The 22221-nt window shown below is 40.4% G+C and overlaps 1 protein-coding gene across 3 annotated transcripts in view; it reads left to right on the top strand.

The window, feature by feature from the left end:
- Positions 1-22221, top strand: part of DYM (dymeclin) — a 385616-nt gene that overhangs the window by 193445 nt on the left and 169950 nt on the right. For all 3 annotated transcript variants that reach the window (XM_084627911.1, XM_084627912.1, XM_084627910.1), the window contains one exon: positions 9674-9799. In XM_084627911.1, coding sequence (XP_084484037.1) covers positions 9674-9799 — 126 coding nt within the window. The remainder of the gene's footprint in view (positions 1-9673; positions 9800-22221) is intronic.

Below are 22221 nucleotides of genomic sequence, written 5' to 3'. Positions count from 1 at the left end.
TATAGATTTGGTCCTTAGTGACATAATGGTCTTCCATTTGTTTTAGATATAAATATCATTAGTTGGTATTCTTTAATGAATAATGTGAGGAGAAATCAAAAGGAAAACTTTGAATTCATATAAATAAACTGTGTTTCAAGCTTTCATTAGCCAGGAAAGTATTAGTCAACACAGATCTAAATGTGTTAGAGTGTCGACAGGTAAAAATTTGTGACTATTAGTTAAAGGTGTGATGAATTGTCCACACTTCTTACGGTATTTCCTAGAATAAGGAGCACAGCTTCGACAGTGTCCTCCAAACTGTTCCTGAGTTGTTATTTAGCTGGGATAGCCTCTCCTGACCATGGTAAAGCCACTTCTGCTCAAATTGGGCAGCATCTTCTGAAGCCACTTACTAGCTTTACCCCTTTCCTGTTTTCAGGTGTCCTAACTACAGGAGCATGAGAGGTGGTGTCCACCCAGGACAGCTATTCTAAGATCACCATCTTTTCTCTTCTGCTCTTCCCTCCGCTGCCCTGTTTGTGCATGCACATACCCCACATTTAAAATACTAGGAACAGACCTCTTGTGCTGCTTTTCCCCCCCTCTCTGTTAAGGATCAGTAGTGAGCAAAATGCTGTGATCTTCATTTCAGGCTCTTAAACTCTTCATGCCTAATGATCCTTACTGGACAATTTCTCGTCTCCCCTTCACACACTATAGTTGGTTTGATATAGCCCAAATCTGTTGACCTTCAGGATATGCTCAAGAAATTTAATCAGTTCTATTATTTCTAGTTAATTATACTCAGACTGCAAAGCTAAGTAAGTTTTAACTGCAGAGTGTAACTACTTGGCTTATTAATGTAATGAAAGTTGACCTGTTCTGGAGTATAGAAATAAAACAGGCAATTCTAAAGGTTCTGGGAGGGAGGCTGTCAAAGTTTAGTTAGAAATGTTATGGTAGCAAAAACTTTCTAACTGCTTTGAATTGAGGTCATGACTTGGACTGGTCCGGAACTTTTTTCAACTAAACTTTTTTTATTCAGGAAAATGCTGTGTCAAAACTGAAATATTTTGTGGAAACATTTTGCTGGGGAGGTTTCTTGTCAGGGTGAGGGTTAAAAGAAAGACCTTCCCAGAATACCCAATAGTCTGGTGATTAGGACACTAACCAGAGATGTTGGAGAGACCTAGATTCAAGTTCCTGCTCTGCTTGATTCGTCTATTGGCTATTCTGGGGTTGAAGAGGTGTGTGGCTCCTCTCTCTTTATTTTTTCATGAAAAGTTTCAAAAGGTCTGTCTCATTCCAATGCAAAGCTGAAACAAATGTTCAAACCTTGAATTTTTTTGTTAAATTAATTTTTTGTTTTCCAGCAGCGCTAGCTGCAGCTAATGGCCAGTGTGATCCTACCTGATCTGTGGTTCTGTAGTATGGCAGTTTATAGAACATCACTTTTCTATATAGTGCAGACGTGCTGGCAATCTTTTATGCAAATCATATTTTATAAAAATTCTTGTAAGGATAGAATTGGATGTCTCAGGGGTTGGTAAAAGAAAAGAGAGCCTTTCATAGTTAGATAACCTAACAACCTAAGCTGGATTTCAGTGAGCATCTGAAGGCTGTTTGGGGACCTGTATGGAATGTGTTTGGTCTCTGTCTGATTCCTAGTGGACAGATAAGGACATGATGAAAATTAGCACTCATAGGCACACTTGTTGGCAAATTCAGGAAGGAAGCCAGCCACTGAACTACCAATGAAGATTGAATTCCTCTCTATCCCCCCTTACTTGAACAGTCTAGGTCAGGGCTGAGTCACTCTGGTGGATCACTTCTGTGGATCAATAGCGGCATTAAGTTTCCAGGCTGTCAATGTGACAGGCACTAAGTGTACTAGTTTTCTGTCTCTGTGGAAAAATATTCATAAGTTTGAGGGTTTTTGCTAGTTTTTTTAAATTATTTTAATTGATATACTGTGGACTTTGGACGTTTCCTTAGGGATTATATGTCAGAACTACTCCAGATCTTTTATTCTGTGATGTAGAATCTCATGGTGTACTATCCTCCTTCCTTCCTCCCTCTCCCAATAAAGTCAGCTGCCAAAAAGCTGCTTGAAAGCCCAGAAATAACATGCAAAGGAAAACGTCTTGCTTTCTGAAAAGCTGACAGAATTGAAGAAAACATCACTGAGTAATCATATATATTTATATATGTACCAGGGTATGAAACTGCCTGTTCTGCCCTATAACAAGTACAAGTAAAAAATTGCTTAGATGGGTTAGGTGTCTTCAAATTGGCAGGGTCTGATGAAATAAAATACTCAAAGAGCTGACTGCGGAGATATCTGAGCCATTAGCGATTATCTTTGAAAACTCATGGAAGATGGGAGAGATTCCAGAGGACTGGAAGAGAGCAAATATGATGCCAATCTATAAGAAGGGGAATAAGGGCAATTCAAGGAATTACAGACCAGTCAGTTTAACTTGCATACTGTAGCTGGAAAGATAATGGAGCAAATAATCAAGCAATCAATTTGCAAACAACTATAAGATAATAAGGTTTTAGTGACAGTCAACATGGATGTGTCAAGAACAAATCATGTCAAACTAACCTAATAGCTTTCTTTGGCAGGGTAACAAACCTTGTGGATAGCAGGGTAGCAGTAGATGTGGTATATCTTGACTTTAGTAAGGGTTTTGATACTATCTTGACATGACCTTCTCATAAACAAACTAGTGAAATATAGCCTCGATAGAGCTACCATAGTGTGGGTGCATAACTGGTTGGAAAACAGTTTCCAGAGAGTAGTTATCAGTGGTTCAGAGTCAAACTGGAAGGCCGTATTGAGTGGGGTCCTGCGGGGATTGGTCCTAGGTCCGTTTCTGTTCAATATCTTCATCTGTGATTTAGATAATGGCATAGAGAGGACATTTATAAAGTTTGTGGACAATACCAGGCTGAGAGGGTTGCAAATGCTTAGGAGGATAGGATTAAAATGAAAAATAATTGGACAAACTGGAGAAATGGTCTGAAATAAATAAGATGAAATTCAATAAGGACAAATGTAAAGTACTCCACTTGGGAAGGAACAATCAATTGTACACATACAAAATGGGAAATGGCTGCCTAGACAGGAGTACTGCGGAAAGGGATCTGGGGGTTATAGTTGACAACAAGCTAAATATGAGTCAACAGTGCAACACTGTTGCAAAAAAAGCAAACATCATTCTGGCATTAATTAGGAGGAGTGTTGTATGCAAGATACGAGAAATAATTCTTCCACTCTACTTTGCACTGATAAGGCCTCAGCTGGAGCATTTTGCCCAGTTCTGGGTGTCACATTTCAGGAAAGATGTGGCCAAACTGGAGAAAGTCCAGAGGAGAGCAACAAAAATGATTAAAGGTCTAGAAAACATGACCTATGAGGGAAGATTGAAAAAAGTTGGGTGGTTTTGTCTGGAGAAGAGAAGACGGGGGGCGAGGGGGAGGCAGGGGGAATATGGTAACATAAAAGGTTTTTACAAGGAGGAGGGTGAAAAATTGTTTTTGTTAACCTCTTTGGTTAGGACAAGAAGCAATGTGATTAAATTGCGGCAAGGGACATTAGGAAAAACTTCCTCACTGTCAGGGTAATAAAGCACATAAATTTAGTAAGGGGCATCCCTAGTTCATATTTGGAAAGGAGATCACTGGGAAATACTCTCAAATTGTTGCAAGAAGCGATGCTGGTGTTGCAGTAGGTGGCACTTTGCAAAGCCAGTGCCCCAACATGGTGTCATGGAACAGCTTTTCAGATATAAAAAACAAGCTGTGTATTACTTGTGTTCATGAAAAATGTTGACTCCTTCTGTAAGGATATGGATTGTTAACCCTGTTTTCAAGGCTAAATATTAGTTGGGTAATTGCAAATCAATATTAAGTATGCTAAATGTAGTTTCTAATGAATGCAGTAATTCTTTGTTTTGGGTCCTGTACGGTTGTGCGGTGTTGCTATGGACTATTCATTAGTTGCCTCTCTCCTCCCAGAAATGATTGTATTTAAGGAATGGATGAGATGATGTATTATTATAGAATATGATTTGTTATAATTTTCATTGGCAAAGATTTGGTATGACAATATTGATCATAAATATTCACACCATTGTATATTTTGTCATGTACTTTAGATAAGATGCATATAAAAACTTTTTTTTTTCCTGGTTAAATAGCTCTGGCCCTGGACCGACTATAGTATCTATAAATTTCAATGTCTGTTTTTATTTGGCCCACATTTGGGGGACTAGAAGTAACTTTTTAATGGTGAATTCTTTCTGTAAAAATGTCAGCTGATTAAAGACCACTCAGCGACAAGGAAAGAAGTAGTAGATCTAGTAGAGATGAGTTAGTGTGTGTAAGGCGGGCCCATTGTGCAGAATAAATGGTTTATTACATGTTTTTGCAGTTTATTTCATGTTTTGTAGAAGTAAAGGAGCTTATTCAATGAATATCAGTACCACATATGCAGTAGAGTAGTATAAGGCAAGATCTTTGAATGAAAGGAGCATGTTAATATCTTATTTTTAAATAATGGATTTATAAGCATAAATATATTTCATATAGAAATATTTTTATTAACTCTAGTATGTGAAAATGCATTTATTGAGAAGTCTGGAAATAAGAATTTTGGTTATGCTTAAATGCAAGAGATCTCAACTGCACTTAAAATATTTTGTCTGTGATCAAGCCCTGGTGTATATAGTGATTTAGCAATTTTTTTATTAATGATAATTAATAATATTTCGTTAGTACCCACTGTATGCCCGGTGCTGTCCACACACACAGAGCCACACGTATAAAGAATGTCACTTCCCTGAAGTGCTTACAAACTAACACAAGATATAGTACATGAAGGAGGAAAAAGAGAGAGACAAAAATATGTATTTTAATTACCACATTAATCCCCATTTAATGCCTGCAACCTAACCAAAATTTGTTGGCTAATTTCTTATAAACATTCTAGCAGGACTGGGCCTTGAAGAGAGTTTGGAGAAGGAAAAGGTATGAATAGAGCTGGTTGGGAATTTTCCAACAAAACAAAGCTTAATTGGAAGATACTGATTCATCAAATCCAAAATGTTTTGTGGAAACATCTTGGTTCATGAACTTTCATCTAATCACATGCAGATTTTTGTCACAGCCCTGCCTGCTTCCTGGTAGGCTGCTGGGACACCGGGCTTCCAGGTTCTGTGGCTCCAGGCCAGCCGTGCCTCAGGATGGGGACTGTGGAATCCTGGATCCCTAGCCCCAAGCAGTCTGCAGGGCTGGGCTCCCCAGAACTGCAGACCTTAGGAGCCCTAGAAGCTGCTGACTGAAACTGATACGATTCTTGTCAATTTCACAACTGCAGCAGTGATACTGATCAGATGCATGTTAATTTCAGTAGTAACTGGAAGGGTCCTGGGGGAATATATTTAGTTTTGCAAAGGCCATGTGTCAGTGTTTCAGAAACAAAAATGTTTCAGAATTTCTGGTTCACAGAAAATTTAAAAATATCTAAATTTGCGGTGAACCAGAAATCTTAAGGTTCAGATGGTCCACTTATGAATCATTTCAGGTTCAATATGCAAAGGGCAGCATGGAAGAGGGCACAATAACAGTTGTTAGGGAAGCAAATGGGTGTTAAGTCTGGCCTAATTCCCAGAGCAGAGGAGGCTTGGGCAAAATGCTGAGAGATAAGGATATATAAGTAGGGAGGGGCACAGATATGAAAGGCCTTGAAGGTGAGGACAAGGAAGTTAAATTTGCAGTGAATTGGGGAACCTGTGGAGGGCTTCAAAGAGAAGGTGACATGATCGGAATGATAATGAAGAAATCTAATTTTAGAAGCTGTGTTATAAATGGAGTGTAGGGTGGAAACAGGGGTGTCTGGTTTATTTCCAAATTACTGCTGATTGAGCTGATATACAATATTTCACTCAGTGCCAATAAGGGTGATTTTAGTTCAGTTATCCCTGCACCTTTAGTGCCGTGGGTGCTTCTTGAACATGAATACACTCCTCCAGCTATGGTTTATGAACTAACATCCTTTCAAATAGAGATAATGTGTATCTTGGGCGGTTCTGAAGCAACATGTGTCCCAGATGTGCTTGGTTCAGTGTTATTCAGCACTAACAAGTCTGCTTGACAATTATTACAAGGCCCTATAACTTGCATGGCAACATATTAAATTTTGATTAGTAATAAATATTAACAGGTTTCAGAATAGCAGCCATGTTAGTCTGTATCCGCGAAAAGAAAAGGAGTACTTGTGGCACCTTAGAGACTAACAAATTTATTTGAGCATAAGCTTTTGTGAGCTACAGCTCTCTTCTTAAGGTGCCACAAGTCCTCCTTTTCTTTTAATAAATATTAGTATTTTACTGTAATAAATCCTACAGGACTAAAAAGCTGATGTTCCTATATTTCTCCACTTAGCAGCCATCTAAGAAACTAAGTATTTACCTCACTATTTACGTTGGGGAAAACTTCAAAAAGCTTTTTGTTGTTTTCACTGCAAAGCGAAATTGTAAATGAAACTCTGCAGTACTTTTATATTACTTTATGTTGTGCAAAGAGAATTATCATCTATTGGAATTTATAACTGTACTAGCACTAGGAATAACTGTACTAGCACTAGGAAAGGTTTTGGATTTTGAACGTATGCAATGCAAAGCCATGTGCAATATACATATAGTAGAACCTCAGAGTTACAAACACCAGAGTTACGAACTGACCTGTCACCACACACCTCATTTGGAACCAGACTTACACAATCAGGCCGCAGAAACAAAAACAAATGCAAATACTGTATAGCACAGTACTGTGTTAAATGTAACTACTACAAGAATAAAGGTTTCAGAGTAGCAGCCATGTTGGTCTGTATTCACAAAAAGAAATGGAGGACTTGTGGCACCTTAGAGACTTACAAATTTATTTGAGCATAAGCTTTCGTGAGCTACAGCTCACTTCATCGGATGCATTCAGTGGAAAATACAGTGGGGAGATTTATATACATAGAGAACATGAAACAATGGGTGTTACCATACACACTGTAAGGACAGTGATCACTTAAGGTGAGCTATTACCAGCGGGGGCGGGGAGGAGATGACCTTTTGTAGTGATAATCAAGGTGGGCCATTTCCAGCAGTTGACAAGACCATCTGAGGAACGGGGGGGGGGGAGGGGGGTGGATTAAACATGGGGAAATAGTTTTACTTTGTGTAATGACCCATCCACTCCCAGGCTCTATTGAAGCCTAAGTTAATTGTATCCAGTTTGCAAATTAATTCCAATTCAGCGGTCTCTCGTTGGGGTCTGGAAGTTTAAAAGTTTAAATTTTTTTTTGACAAGATAAAGAAACTGTTTCTGTGCTTGTTTCATTTAAATTAGGATGGTTAACATCAGCATTTTTCTTCTGCATCGTAAAGTTTTAAAGCTGTATTGAGTCATTGTTCAGTTGTAAACTTTTGAAAGAACAGCCATAATGTTTTGTTCAGAGTAACGAACGTTTCAGAGTTACGAACAACCTCCATTCCAACCTGTTCATAACTCTGAGGTTCTACTGTATTTTAGTTGGAAGCAATTGGAGCTGTGAGCTCAGGCAGTAAGCCTTGTATGAGGTAGTTTTGAATTTTTTTCTTTTTCAGTTGAAAAACTTGTGAAAGACAGAACAAGCCAGTAATAACACTAAAGAGATCTAGGCTTCATGTCAGAAAAACAAATGTCTTTAGTCATTATCTGCTTTTCTTATGCTTAAAAATATTGAAGAAGGGATGATCTGGATGGCAGTGTTCTGTGCTACCATCCAGGAGAACTGAGTCCTTCTCTAAACTTGTTCTCCTCGCCTCAAGGCAGGAGTTCCTGGGAATGCAACAGAGAGCGAGTGAGCACACGTTGATTCTGATTGGAGCTGGGAGATGAGTGTCTCGCATTCCTTAACAGAAATGCTCAGTTTCTAATGAACGAATTTTAGTGGCATCGAACGCTGGTGAGAGTTGTGTCCATTTCAGCCATAACAATGGTACTTGTTATATTTAGGGATAGATAGAAATGAAGAGCTGTTTGCTCAAGGATATGGGGAAAACCACTTCCCACTGAGGGATGGGGAAGTAAATATATTTTATTTTTAGCACTGATATTGTTCTGTCTGAAATACAAATGATATAACAATGTTGTCTTCGTTTCAATGATCATGTAGTTCAGAGAAAAAAATCTCAATCCCTACTATTGCAGGATGTAGAAAAATGAACGGTTTTTAACAGCAAAGAAGTGACTGTTTGAAATCCCTAACTTTTGAATTTGTAGAGAAAGATGTTTGGTTCTAATGATGGGAAAAACGTGTTTTTTAAAAAGTCTCATTCTTTCCTGTGGTGTTATCTTCATCCTGGTTAATGTGCCCCAGAAAAGGTATGTGCCAGAAGCCCATAAAGACAAACCCACTGGTTTTATAAGAAACTGTAAAAATGTCTTTCATGTGTCGAGCCAAAACAAGCTGTTTTGGAACTTGGTGATTATAACAGAACATTTCTGGTAATTTTAGAGGCATATGATGCATTCAGAGTACTGGCTGGTCACCAGAAAAGGTTTCACATGATTCATCCTGCTATGTTTGGTTTGTTTTTTAAAACATCAAGCTAAGTCTTTAAGCATCTATAATCTCTTAGGAAGAGTTCTCTGTGCCTCATTCACTCTTGGAAATAAGAATCTTCTGAAGTCCTTTTACTATATTATTTTGTGATTTAGGAATCATGGAAAGGGGAAATTATACTGAGCCAATGTAAAGCTAATATCCAAAGAAATGGTGAGGAGACAGTAATAAGTTTAGGCTGGAGTTTGAGGACAAATCAAGACTAGAGTTTAGGTACTAATTCTGTGGCAATGAAATCCTGTCAGCCCTTCTTTCAAGACTTTGGCTCAAGCTGGCCATCTTGTGGAAATGTTGCAAGACCTTGGGCTGAACTCCCATAAGAATGGGAACACTGAAACACTGGCAGTATATGAATTAGAATTGGAAAAACAGGCTTTTATTGGTTTTGGATCCAACCCAAATTGTTTTTCAGATCTGGGGATTCTAATTTGTTCACCTCCACCCCTTTAAATTCCAAGAGGTTTGGATTAAGGTGCCAGTTTTTGCCCTCCTCTGATTGTACAATGGTTCTGAATAGTGCAGTTCAAACACTGTCTAGCTATGATGGATGGGACAAAACAATTTCAAATCATAGTTCTGTGTTGACTAAACCTTTGTAAAATGTTGTGAGGAAGATGATTGGGCCCCGTGTGTTGTAGCCAGGTAAACTGTGTTTCAACTGAGTTAGCCGTGGACTGGTATAAATTTGGTTCAGCAAACAGTTTTTCTATCAGATGGGAGATGGAATTTTCAGAGCCTTATAGTAATTGGTGTGGCTAGGAATTCCATTGATTAGGAATTAAAATTCAGTGTCTCACTACAAGAAAGAATATGTTTAGACTGTTAATGACTCTGACGGAGACATAAAAAGCAGATGGAAGGCCTTTGAGCATTTTACATCAGTATTTAGGGGTGGCTATTTCAGGAGGGAAAGGATGCTGTGATATTATGAAGGACAGGATGACACAAGGAGGGTTTAAAACCTTCTGTGTTTGTTGTTTGTGATGATTGAAAGGGTAAACTAATGCATTCTTGTTTTTCCCCCTCAAGGTTTTGCCAATTCTTGAAATTCTCTATCAAGTTGAAGAAAGGAATTCACACCATGTTTACATGGCTCTTATAATTTTGTTGATCCTTACAGAGGATGATGGCTTCAATCGATCTATTCATGAAGTGGTGAGTTACTGTTATGGTAAATAACTCTTAGAAAATAAAAATCATTTAGATGTTTATCTGAATAGAAATAAGCTTGCACGTTTCAGGACAATAATTGTCTCCTCAGTGGAACTGGTTTACAGATTAAATTTGCTCTTCAAGATTTGAGGATATATACTCATTTCCTACAGGACTAATTAAAAGAGGGTTACAAGTTTCCTTTCAATAATCTTTGTTTAGTGATGTGTACAAATGATTTTCCTGCCACTAGGATAACTTTGTTCTTCTCTGGTGTTTCCTCTTTCCAACTGAGCATGGAAGTAGGCAGGCAGGTTGCCACAAGGATACTGCCAAGGAAGAAAAAGAAATAGAATGATGGGTAAACCGTCCTATGCTTTCACAGCAACCTTACTTAAGCAGCTTATATGTCAACTGAAGGGACTTTAGTGGGAGTTTTTATTTCCCAAACTGGATGTAACTTCCTTACTTGGCATCTCCAGTCTGTCTTTTGTCCAGATTAATATATTTTTTTATATTAGCCATATAACATGGTCCAAATTCTGAATAGATTTCATTGGCCTTGACCAACTGTGCTAGAGACTGACAGGGATGGTCGTTCTAGTTTCCTAGCTTGTAAAACTATCACAATGTAGAAGAAGTTTTATCTAATTTTATCTGATTTTTGGCTCGGACATGCAAAGTATCTCCTGGGATTATGTGATGCATTGATTCATAAAGGAGATGTGAAAAGCTGAAAGCAAGTGTTCAGGTAGTTAAACAGAATCTTTCTTACAGGTAAGTTTGTCCTGTCTTAGCAGGAATGTGACTTTTTCCCCAGGTTATCAAAATGATAGAGGTTTATAAAAACCCGAGAGAGAGAATTTTGGTCACAAATTTCTGTAGCCTCATAGGAGATTATGTAGATCTATATGTAGAAAACAGGAGGACTTTGTGTGTATGTGAAATTTCTTGGGACTAATAAGCAACTTTGGGGATGAAAACAGACGGCAAATATGCAAACTGCTGAGGCCAACATTTCTCTGGAGACTTTTCCTTCCGCCCCACACACCATGGGTGTATATATTTGGATGCAGTGTCTATAGATTTAATATCTCCTTAACATTCAAGTTTTTTGCTCATGAATTGAGTTTATTGAACTATTGAGATACAGTACGCCACCACCTTGCCATCACTTCCTTGCCTCATCTTTCTTCATTTATTTTAAAGGCTTTAAACATGCTCTGTCAACAGATCTCTCATTGTTTTGGCAAACATGGCAGATTTTCCTAAAATGGCCAGTGTAGGTTAAGCCATGGGGTGAGAGCATAATTCGCTTTCTATGTCCATTTAATCCTTGTAATCACTGCTGAGATTGCCAACATTGGTATAATGGTGGCTTTATAATGTGAGTGATATTTACTATCTCCCTTTAATTAAAACAAGTATTTGCCCTCCTTTTTCCTGCCAGTTTTCACGTGCTTCCCCTTCTCTGCCTCTGTTCTCTTTTCTTTTCCATATCTTCTCTTTCACTATTTTCTTTGCTGCCTTATCTTATGCCTCTGTTTCCCTCTTCAGCGGAGGATGCTTGGTAGGATATCCTTTGGTGGCTCCAGGCGGCCAGGACATGCATCTTTTTGTTCCTTAAATGAGTACTATGGGAATGGGGGAGAGAATCCTGGGCCTGTGGGCTGCTGCCTGAGCCTATAGTCATAGAACCATAGAATATCAGGGTTGGAAGAGACCTCAGGAGGTCATCTAGTCCAACCCCCTGCTCAAAGCAGGACCACGCCCCAATTAAATCATCCCAGCCAGGGCTTTGTCAAGCCTGACCTTAAAAACTTCTAAGGAAGGAGATTCTACCACCTCCCTAGGTAACGTATTCCAGTGTTTCACCACCCTCCTAGTGAAAAAGTTTTTCCTAATATCCAACCTAAACCTCCCCCACTGCAACTTGAGACCATTACTCCTTGTCCTGTCCTCTTCTACCACTGAGAATAGTCTAGAACCATCCTCTCTGGAACCACCTCTCAGGTAGTTAAAAGCAGCTATCAAATCCCCCCTCATTCTTCTCTTCTGCAGACTAAACAATCCCAGTTCCCTCAGCCTCTCCTCATAAGTCATGTGTTCCAGACCCCTAATCATTTTTGTTGCCCTTCGCTGGACTCTTTCCAATTTATCCACATCCTTCTTGTAGTGTGGGGCCCAAAACTGGACACAGTACTCCAGATGAGGCCTCACCAATGTCAAATAGAGGGGGACGATTACGTCCCTCGATCTGCTCGCTATGCCCCTACTTATACATCCCAAAATGCCATTGGCCTTCTTGGCAACAAGGGCACACTGTTGACTCATATCCAGCTTCTCGTCCACTGTCACCCCTAGGTCCTTTTCCACACAACTGCTGCCTAACCATTCGGTCCCTAGTCTGTAGCTGTGCATTGGGTTCTTCTGTCCTAAGTGCAGGACCCTGCACTTATCCTTATTGAACCTCATCAGATTTCTTTTGGCCCAATCCTCCAATTTGTCTAGGTCCCTCTGTATCCTATCCCTGCCCTCCAGCGTATCTACCACTCCTCCCAGTTTAGTATCATCCGCAAATTTGTTGAGAGTGCAATCCACACCATTCTCCAGATCATTTATGAAGATATTGAACAAAACCGGCCCCAGGACCAACCCCTGGGGCACTCCACTTGACACTGGCTGCCAACTAGACATGGAGTCATTGATCACTACCCGTTGAGCCCGGCAATCTAGCCAACTTTCTACCCACCAGCCAACTTTCTACCCACCTAGTCCTGTACATGTGAACTGCTCATGTGACCAGCTTTTCGCTGCATCTGGAAAGAGGGCCAAAAATGAATGACTTTCAAGGAGTTGCATGCTGCTCTATCGACAGCTGAAGGAACACAGAGGGCAGACCCGGGCATCATTCAACCTTTTCCACCCTCCTCTGTTTCTTTCCTCTGTGCAGTCCTTTTTTCTATCCCTTCTTTCACGCCCCATGAATGGTCTGTACTCCCCTCTGTGCATAAGGCCTAAAGTCAAACAAAATGCACCTTTGCTACTTCTGTAGCATTGCTTACATTGAACTCCAGGGCTTTTGTTTCCCCTTGCACTCCAAAACTTTGTCACAGAGATGGATGGGTGCAATGAAGAGGAGAGGTTGGGTATCTCCTGCCCTCACCCAGAGAATTCACCTCTGGGTGTGCAGGTGAGTTCCCGTTGCCTTAGCAGCCATGACACTACAACATTGCCTTAGCAGCCATGACATACTTGACTAGAAGTGGGTCAAAGACTATGACCCTGAGGCCCCAGGATTCCTGTGTTTCAAGAAAATTCCCCTCCAGTTATTTGCTTTACCCACGACCCTGGGCAAGCAGCATTTTCTGATTCCCTTGTTTCATTCCTAATTCTGAACATCACTGAACTTTGTAGAAGAGGGGAAGAGAAGGAGGATTTCAAAATCCAGATATGAATATTGCAGGTTAAGCCCAACCCTGTTCTGATGGACAGTTTGTGAAAGGATCTTCCTGATGCCAGTTCCTGAGGACCCACTCACCTGTATATGGCTGTCAGAAGAAAATAAAAGGACAGATAAAGCCATGTTTTTTCTTTTCCTCTGGAAATCAGGTGTAAGAATGCATTGGTGCATCTGACACCAGTTTACATCCTTTTCAATGTTTTTAGGTGTGTATTCTCAGTGTGAAAGGTGTGGGACTAGCTTCCAAACAGATTTTGTATAGTGTTAATTAGTTTCATTAAATGTCTTAAATCTCAAACACACAACTCCCGAAATGCTGAGAGGCTCTCAGAGGGAAGAAAAAAACTTATCAATGAAGAGAAGGGAGCTATCTAAATCTGTCTGTAAAATGTGAATGTCTAGCACCAGTCATAGAACCTGAATGAAGCTCTTATTCACTGTAAGCATTTATTGCATTTTAGCAATTTCAGCAGGAAGCTTCTTCCATCACTTGGCTGAAGTCTGAGAAAATAAGAGAATAATTTAATGTATTTTGAGTCGACCTTTTTTTCTCTGTGCTGATGCATATCCTGTAATGTTCTTATAACAGTCATTACTGTGTGATCCATTTATGGGCATATTTTCCTTTGTGGTATTACACCCACATTTATTTATTTATTGATTTTTAAGATTAATTTTAGTAAGCACAGTTTTATAAATCTTTTGATTATACAGACTGGTAAAGAGCCCAGGAAACCACAGAAACTCTTCTAACTGCTAAAGGGTTTTTATTTAAAATAAATGTGGTCTTAGCTGCATGGAAGAGGTGATCAAAACATAGATCTTGTTCCTGCAATTGACTCCATGCAGGCAGACCCCTGGGACTCGCACAGAACCCACTTTAATTCAGTAGTAACAATGGAGTAAACGGATGGGTCTTTGGTGAATTGATTCCCTCCCACCCGTCCCCACCCCCCAGCAACATGAAACCATAATTTAATTGAGATCTTCAAATGAGATGCAGTGTCACAAAGTTTTATGGTACTTTTTTCCTACAGACAGCTATATTTATTTCTAAATGTTATTTTGTTTCCAGATTGCAACAGTACACTTAAAATGAGCTCTTCAGTGACTTTGTGCTGCCCATTAGCAAATGCTTCTGTAACTCTTCATAGCACTGTACAAATACTAACGAACACCTTCTTATAGCTCTCTAAATTAGCGTTCCCCAAACTGTGGGTTGTGACCTCAGGGGAGTTGTGAGACATTGGAGGAAATAAAGAAACCACAAGAAAGCCAGAATAGGTCCCAGTTGAGCTGGCTCCTGTCCCGCAGGCTGGCTGGGCTGGGCTCCCCACTCTCAGCATTGTGACCTGGCCACTGGTGCATGGGGTTTGCAATGCCACTCACTCAAATTTGACCCAGACACACCCCTCTGCTCTGCCTCCCACCCCGCCATGGGGGCTGGGCTAAACCTCAGTGGTGCTATGACGCTGTTATCAAATAATAATAACTGGAAATATGTTGTGTATGTTGCAGTTTAAAATTTTAACACTGAGTCAGTCTTCCTCAGATTCTGAAGAAATGCCTCATAATCAGAGCTGTGGGAAATTCTGAGGTTTCAGTTCTCAGAGTTTCATGCAAACACATTTTCGAAGTACTGTTCTCTTGGGTCTATAGCCCTTGTTTCACTTAGAGAATTCAGAGCAAAACTCAAGTCAAAATTTGCAGACTTTTCTCTGGGTATTGTGTGCAAAGCTTTAGGTTTTATTTTCATTTTCTGTGCAAATCCATAAATCGTACTAGATTTGTTTGAAACTGGGTCCGCATTCTGTCTCAAAATGTTTGAACCTTAGCAAAACTTTCTTATAACCTTAACTAAATTTTGAATTTATGAAACCTTAAAACCTGATAAATTGAATGTGTTTGGGGGATTTGTTGTGAGCATTTTATGCTGCTTACTTAGTTATGTTACTTTTTGTGAGATTATTTGCTGAAGAATAGTTGAACAATGCAAGAAAACATACACGGTTGGGCTAGTAATTGCCTCTGTTTTGTAGCTCATTGTCATTTTGATAAGAAATGTATTTTCTGTTATGACTACTCTTTATACCCATTAATTTGTAAGCTTCAGTGAGAATAGAGGTAGAAATGTCACAATTTCTCTAATTAAACCTTAATTTAAAGTTCCTGTTTTTACTGAGAGTTTATGGATTTTTTTTTTGATGAAGCTACTTTGAAGCTGAACAGTCATGTAATGAAATTTTATTGTGTGTGAAAATAAAACATTTTGTCAAGCATTTAAAAGCACTTTACAAAGACAGAAGTTTCATTTTCCCCATTTGTTTAAAAAAAATGTTGATTGTGAGAGTCAGGTGTTGGTTCCCTGTTTCCAGAGGAACTGAGTATTCACATTTCCCTTTAACTTCAGCTGGAATTGTGATGCTCAGCACCTCTGAAAATCAGCCACAGGTTATTTACTTAATGACCTAATGAGTCTCTGGCAGAGTTGGTAACCAAGATCTCCTGACTACCAGTCCCCTTATGAGATGACTTATTATTATTATTATCATTATTTATTTGTACTACCACAGCGCATCAGAGCACAAGTCATGGGCCAGGACCCCGTTGTGCTAGGTACTGTACAAACATAGAACAAAAAGATAGTCCCTGCCCCAATTCGCTTACAGTCTAAGTATAGGACAAGAGACAACATTTGACACTGCTGAATTCTGTGCTTCTTTGTTAGTTGGTGACATGTTTTTAATGTGCTGGTATACTACTATTGTTTCAGAAACCAAGCATTCTTTTTTTGGGAATTTTTTGTATCTTAAAGGCCTAATTGGTGTAAACCGAAATATGAAATGAAAGAGTTGTAGGCATGACATACAGGAGTTAAAGGTTTGTTCTTTTGACCACCATGATTCAGTCAAAATTTCTGAAACATTTTTTCTTGAGGAATGAAGTCATATTAGTGTGTTCTGGGGCTACTCTGGAATGCAGGCTATTATTTTGATGTGTTCTGTTTTACTGAAATCTCTGTGTGCGTATATAGCACTCAGCCTTACAGTCAACTGTGCTGGTTTTTGGTTTCATGGTATTCAGGTTACTTTTCCCCCTTCTAGGCTCATTAAAAGTATAATCAGTCGTCTTAGCCATCAGAACTGACTTGGTTTATTATCTATCTTCACCTGAACTGTAGCTGTAATATCACTAGTTCCTCCTTCCTAAAGATTCATGTAGCAGTGATAGAACTTCAAATGTATGTTCTCAGAATCAGTAGAAAGGAGCGTTCCACATCCTTTACTCTTTTTTGCGTGTGATTATTAGTATGCCTTTTGATTTGACACTAGGAAGTTACTAGAGCTGAAGAGTCAGCGGAGTATATAGTTAGGTAATTATTATAAGAGTCTTAAAAGTAGAGTACCCAAGTATCTTGTAGGTCAGGACTGAACATAGCTCTACGTAGTGCTATTAAACACCGATGAGTGGGAAATTATATTATAGGTGTGGCTAGTAAGCCTATTATTAAGGTTGCTTGACACTTCCATTGTAAGACTTTATTTTCAGTTTTACCGCTTTGGCAAACTTTAACCATTGGGCCTGAAATTCTCTGGGTGTCCACCTTAGGCTGAATATTTTGGAAAGTTTTAACTGAAATGGATTAGCAATTTCCAGAATGAGGACAGGGAAAAGCATGTTGTTTAGGACATGTTAAAAATTTGGGTGACCTTTTATTTGAGAAGCTCCATACTTTGGACCATGGGGTGGCCTTTGTGTCAAGGATGTGTCTTTTGCTGTTTGTGGAAGAGTGGACTCATCACAAGAGCCCCTCCTTGGAGATGGGCATGATAGAACACCAAAGGACTGGAGCAACTGTTGACCAAGGGCACTAGAAAAGACTGAGGGCAAGTCTACACTTCAAACACTGCATTGGCGCTGCTGCAGTGCTTTAATGAAGGCACTCTACACGGACAGGAGAAAGCTCTCCCATTGGCATAGCTGCCGCCCCTCAGGGAGATGGATTAGTTATGTCAGCTGGAGAAGCTCTGTCTTCACAGCGGGTTAGGTCAGTATAACTACGTCATTCCGGGGGGTGGATTTTCCACATCCTTGAGTGATGTAATTGTACCAATATAGGTCTGTAGTGTAGACCAGACCTGAGCTGCTGCTACTCTCGCAACTCAGCCTTCCAGCCCTATTGCATTTAAATCCATCACTTCCAGATTAGCAGAATGTCCAATGCCCTTATGTCAGATTTTCTGTCTCTGACGCTGGGCCCCATTGTCCACACCCTTCTCTCAGGGTTTTATTATCCTTATCCTGTTCTTTCAGGGGAGCTTTCCCACCACCTTCCCCAGTAGCTAGTAGGGGAACTCAGACCCTCCCTCTCCTCTGGATTCTAGCCCAGGGACCCTGTAGTTAGCAAGCAAGGTCTGTCTATATTCAGACCCACTCCCTGCTAACTTCTAGGGCTTCCTTCTATCTGAGCCTATCAGCAGGCCTCTCTAAAGCCTCTGTAAACTCACCCTTCTTGCGGGGCTAGGACTCAAAGGGCTCTCCCCTGGAATCCTCCTATAAACCCCAGTGTAAAAGTATGAATTTAAACCCCCTTCTGTCATCCTCAGGCTTGATCTTTCATCACATGCTGGGCCCTCAACTGCCTCTCTGGGCTCTTTCCATGCTCTGATCCCAGAAGGTGACTGCAGAGTTCCTTCCCTCTCTCTACTGCAGACCCTTTTTGCTGCAAACTTCTTCTCTTTACAGTAGCCCCCAGCTCCTTCCCGAGATGGGATTCATCAGTAACTGGGGCTGGCACATCCTCCAGGTGTGGCCAGTATCTTAATTGAGCTCTTTAGCTCCTGATAACTTTTTTTGTGCTAAAGTAGGATAGACATCCCATCCCTCTGATCCTGTGAAAAACTGCTTGAATTTGGCTAAGATATAAACTTTTGAAAAATCTCCATTTGCACATGCTCAGTAGAGACTTCTGAGATCTTTGAATGTAACAGTCCAAAACATTTCATTCTCACTGGGCATTAACTCCTAGTATAAACCAGACTGCACGTGCGCAGTCCCCACAGTGTGACTGAGCATGCTTTATTCTTTCACAGCTCCTAGTGCTGACTGGACTGTATTTGCACCAGCCGCACAGAGCAACTGAGCATGCACCAGACCAGTGCTACAGGGGCAAAGCCAGACTTTCCTTGTAATTGCTGTCCCAGTTGCTTTGGGATGGGAGGTTGGATATCAGAGCTGAGAGCAGGGAACCTCTCTCTTGTGTGGTCAGTGACACTCCTGCTGATGCCCAGGCAGCACTGAGGAGGAATCTGCCTGACCTGAATACAGAGGGGACAAGAGCCAGACCAGCAGGCATCTAGTAAATTTCTGTTGAATAATTCCTAATTATCATTCACATTTTTCTGATGAAATTCTTCCACCCACGTGATTTGGCTGAAAGTTGTTTTCAGATTTGTGAAATTGACACTTTTAGAGCACCAAGTATCTATATTACTGGTCTGGACTTTTTTTCTGTTTGCACATTATAAATGTGATAAAGTCATCATCATTTGTATCTAAGCTACCATTAATTTTTAGACTGGTACTGGGAACTAAGTGGGGTGGGGAAAAAGGGAGGTAGGAAAAGGAGGAAAAAGAGATCTAACCAGGAGCCAGGTTGTGGGGGAATAACTTGACTGACTGCAAAAAGATAGTGTCAGGGGAAACTGGGACAAGGAGCATGGGAGCGGGGAGACTGAGATTAGAACTGGAACCCTGGGAGGAAGACTGGCACTGGAAGCTATTGCGTAGTGTAAAAATGGGAGTGGCAGGCGGAGGGGAGGAAGATCTGATGAGGAGCTGGCAGGGGTGACTGACTTGAATTGAGAATTGTGGGGAGACTGGACATGGACTGAAAGCCTGAAGGGGCAAACTAGGAGACAAGGACAATTTGAGCAAGGAGATTGGGCCTGGGATGAAGAGCCAGGGGTGGGGAAGAGAGCAGACTTGGACAGAGACAAGATGGATAGGGAAGGGGCAAAAGGGGTCAAGGTTGGGGGAGGAACATGCAGAACTGTCTGTGACCAAACAGAACACTTTCCTCTCCAAAGCCTGAAATCGAACCTGAGATTCCTGACTGTCACCATTATCCTGCTGTCAGCAAATATTTGCAACACACTGGCAAAGTGTGTCTTATCTCTCTCTAGTGATGGTCCATATAGCAATAAGAAAAGGAGTACTTGTGGCACCTTAGAGACTAACCAATTTATTTGAGCATGAGCTTTCGATGGGCTATTACCAGCAGGAGAGTGAGTTTGTGTGTGTGTGTGGGGGGGGGGCGGAGGGTGAGAAAACCTGGATTTGTGCTGGAAATGGCCCAACTTGATGATCACTTTAGATAAGCTATTACCAGCAGGACAGTGGGGTGGGAGGAGGTATTGTTTCATGGTCTCTGTGTGTATATAATGTCTTCTGCAGTTTCTACGGTATGCATCTGATGAAGTGAGCTGTAGCTCACAAAAGCTTATGCTCAAATAAATTGGTTAGTCTCTAAGGTGCCACAAGTCCTCCTTTTCTTTTTGCGAATACAGACTAACACGGCTGTTACTCTGAAACCTGTCATATAGCAATAGTAGGTTGTCATCCTATCAGTTCCTCCATTAGCTCAAGCGGTAGAGGTCTGTGGATCTAAAGGTTCCAACCCTGCTGACAAACCATGTGGATGTGGATATGATGTCACATGATGGAATTTGTTTTTTCACTTCGCCTTTTTAAGAAAAAACTGTTTTTTGTTTGCAATTTCTATATTAAAAGAACATTCTTAAGGTTGCAAGTCAAGCTCTCCAATTCTCCAAGGCATTCAACTGCATTAACCATGAGGCAATCCTTTCTCTTCCCTTAGACCTCTATCTCATTCACTACATGTCTTCCAACTTCTGCAACAAGTGAGACAGGCATCCTACGGAAAACAGACAATTTGTCCCCAGAGCAGGTTCATCCTGTGCACAGAGTGAGGCAGTGGCCTTGGGGAAAAATAGTATGTAATCATGTGATTAGACTGCATTATAATGCATGTGAACAAGGGGGCTGAATTAAGGTTGCACAGACTAATTCAAGATAACATTATGCATATTAAACTACTATTTGTAACTAATAGTACATAACAACTGAGTAATCCCATTCAGCATCCAAGCCAAATGCTCAGCAATGACCAGTTTAAAATACCCAGGCAGGAGCTGTGTTGTATATCATTAGATATCTAAGAATAAATTCTACTCTGTTCTGTTGTGGGGAGAAGAGCATGTGGGTGCCTCTCCTCCTTGTCTCTTCCACACATATACATCAGAGCAATGTCCATACAGAGCAGTTAGGATAGCATTAGAAGAAGTCAGTCTTCAGTGTGCACATCACTTGCTTGTAGCCTCCCCTGTGCCTTCTTGTTTTGTGCCACTTGGATGGCTCTGGCACAATGCCACTTCATCACCAGCATCATTCCACTTCACTGTGTCTCCCTCAAATTAGGGCAGGAACTGTCCTATAAATAATTATTAAATATTGTTGTGTAGATTGCCATTAATATTTAAGATAATCCTCTTTATTCATCGGATGTGTTATGGACCAATAGGTCCAGGGCCAGATTTAGGGGCAGGCAACCACCTGGGCTGCTGGGCTTGGGGGGTGCCGGGTTCAGGGTGCTGTTTTCGTTGTTAGCGGCAAAAGGGAAAATAGAACGTTTGAAGTAAAATGTTTCAGGTATTCCATATGTGGATTCATTTTTTCACTAACCTCCTAGAATATTCTGGACTTTGTAGTATCTCGTGGAACCTTCCAGTCTTTCTGAGAACTACATTTTCCTTGAACCTCCAAGAATGTTGTCAGCTGTGCCCCGCGGGTATATAAGGGGTGGGATGTCGCCAATCAGTCAAGGAGAAATAAGAACTAACTGAAGTGAAAGGAGAGCACAGCTGCGATATTATGAACCTTATTTTATTGTGTAATTGTGAAAATTTACTTGTGTTTTAAGACTTGAAAAGTGTAAGCAGCAACTAATAAAGGACATTTAATGAGATGCCAGAGATATCTATCAAACCCTTATCTATGCAACAATATAAAAGAAATACTGTTATTTTTTTCCCATACTTAACATGTAATGTTTGATGACTTTATAATACTGCAGAATATAGTCTTTTGCTTTCCCTAATGCTCGCTGTTTTTGCCTGTAGAAAATTAAAGATGCCCCCTAAGAAGCCTTGAGGAGCTCAGTATAGGAAGCGAAAAGCTCAATTGCAATCTAGTTTTCAGCAAAGGGCAAATTCAGTGGGAAAATATCTGAAATAGAACAACATAGACCTGGCTTTAGGCAGTAGCGATTGTCTCAGTGCAGAAGAAATTGAGGAGCAAAGCGTAAATGATGGAAGTCCTGTTACTAAGGAATTAGCAGGTTTACCTGAAGATGAGGAATGGAAATGTGAGGAAAGTGATGGAGAATCGTCCTTTTTTTTCTGCAGCAGTAAAGGAAAGTGATGATGGTGAAGAATGTGGCTCACATGAAAAGGAGAGTAATGACAAAAAATCTGGTTTACATGAAAAGGAGGGAAATGATAAAGAAGAATCAGCCTTGCATGATGACAGAAACAGCAGTAAGGAAAATTGCATACCACAAATTGATACATCAGATCCTGGTTTCTGGCCGGTGATCCTAAACTCTGCTGCTATTGATTGTACAATTTTGAATGGGCTGGGCAAAATCGAGGATATGATGTTTCCAGTAAATGAGCAGAAGTGACACTTTTCAAAGTCACACTGCGAAAGAGTGCTTGAGAATGGTGAGAAACTGAATTGGCATTGGCTAGTTTACTTGAAATCAAGTGACAAAGTGTTGTTTTTTGTTTCAAAATATTTGACAAGAATCCCAAATCGTTGCTTGCGCTTTCCTGATACTATTACTGGCAAAACTTAGCTGATGCTCTGAAGCAACATTAAA

The sequence above is a fragment of the Lepidochelys olivacea genome (genome assembly GCF_965140295.1).
Source record: "Lepidochelys olivacea isolate rLepOli2 genome assembly, chromosome: 5".
Taxonomy (NCBI): Eukaryota; Metazoa; Chordata; order Testudines; family Cheloniidae; genus Lepidochelys; species Lepidochelys olivacea.
Note: the sequence above shows the minus strand (reverse complement) of the source record. Positions and strands in the feature narration are given on the sequence as shown.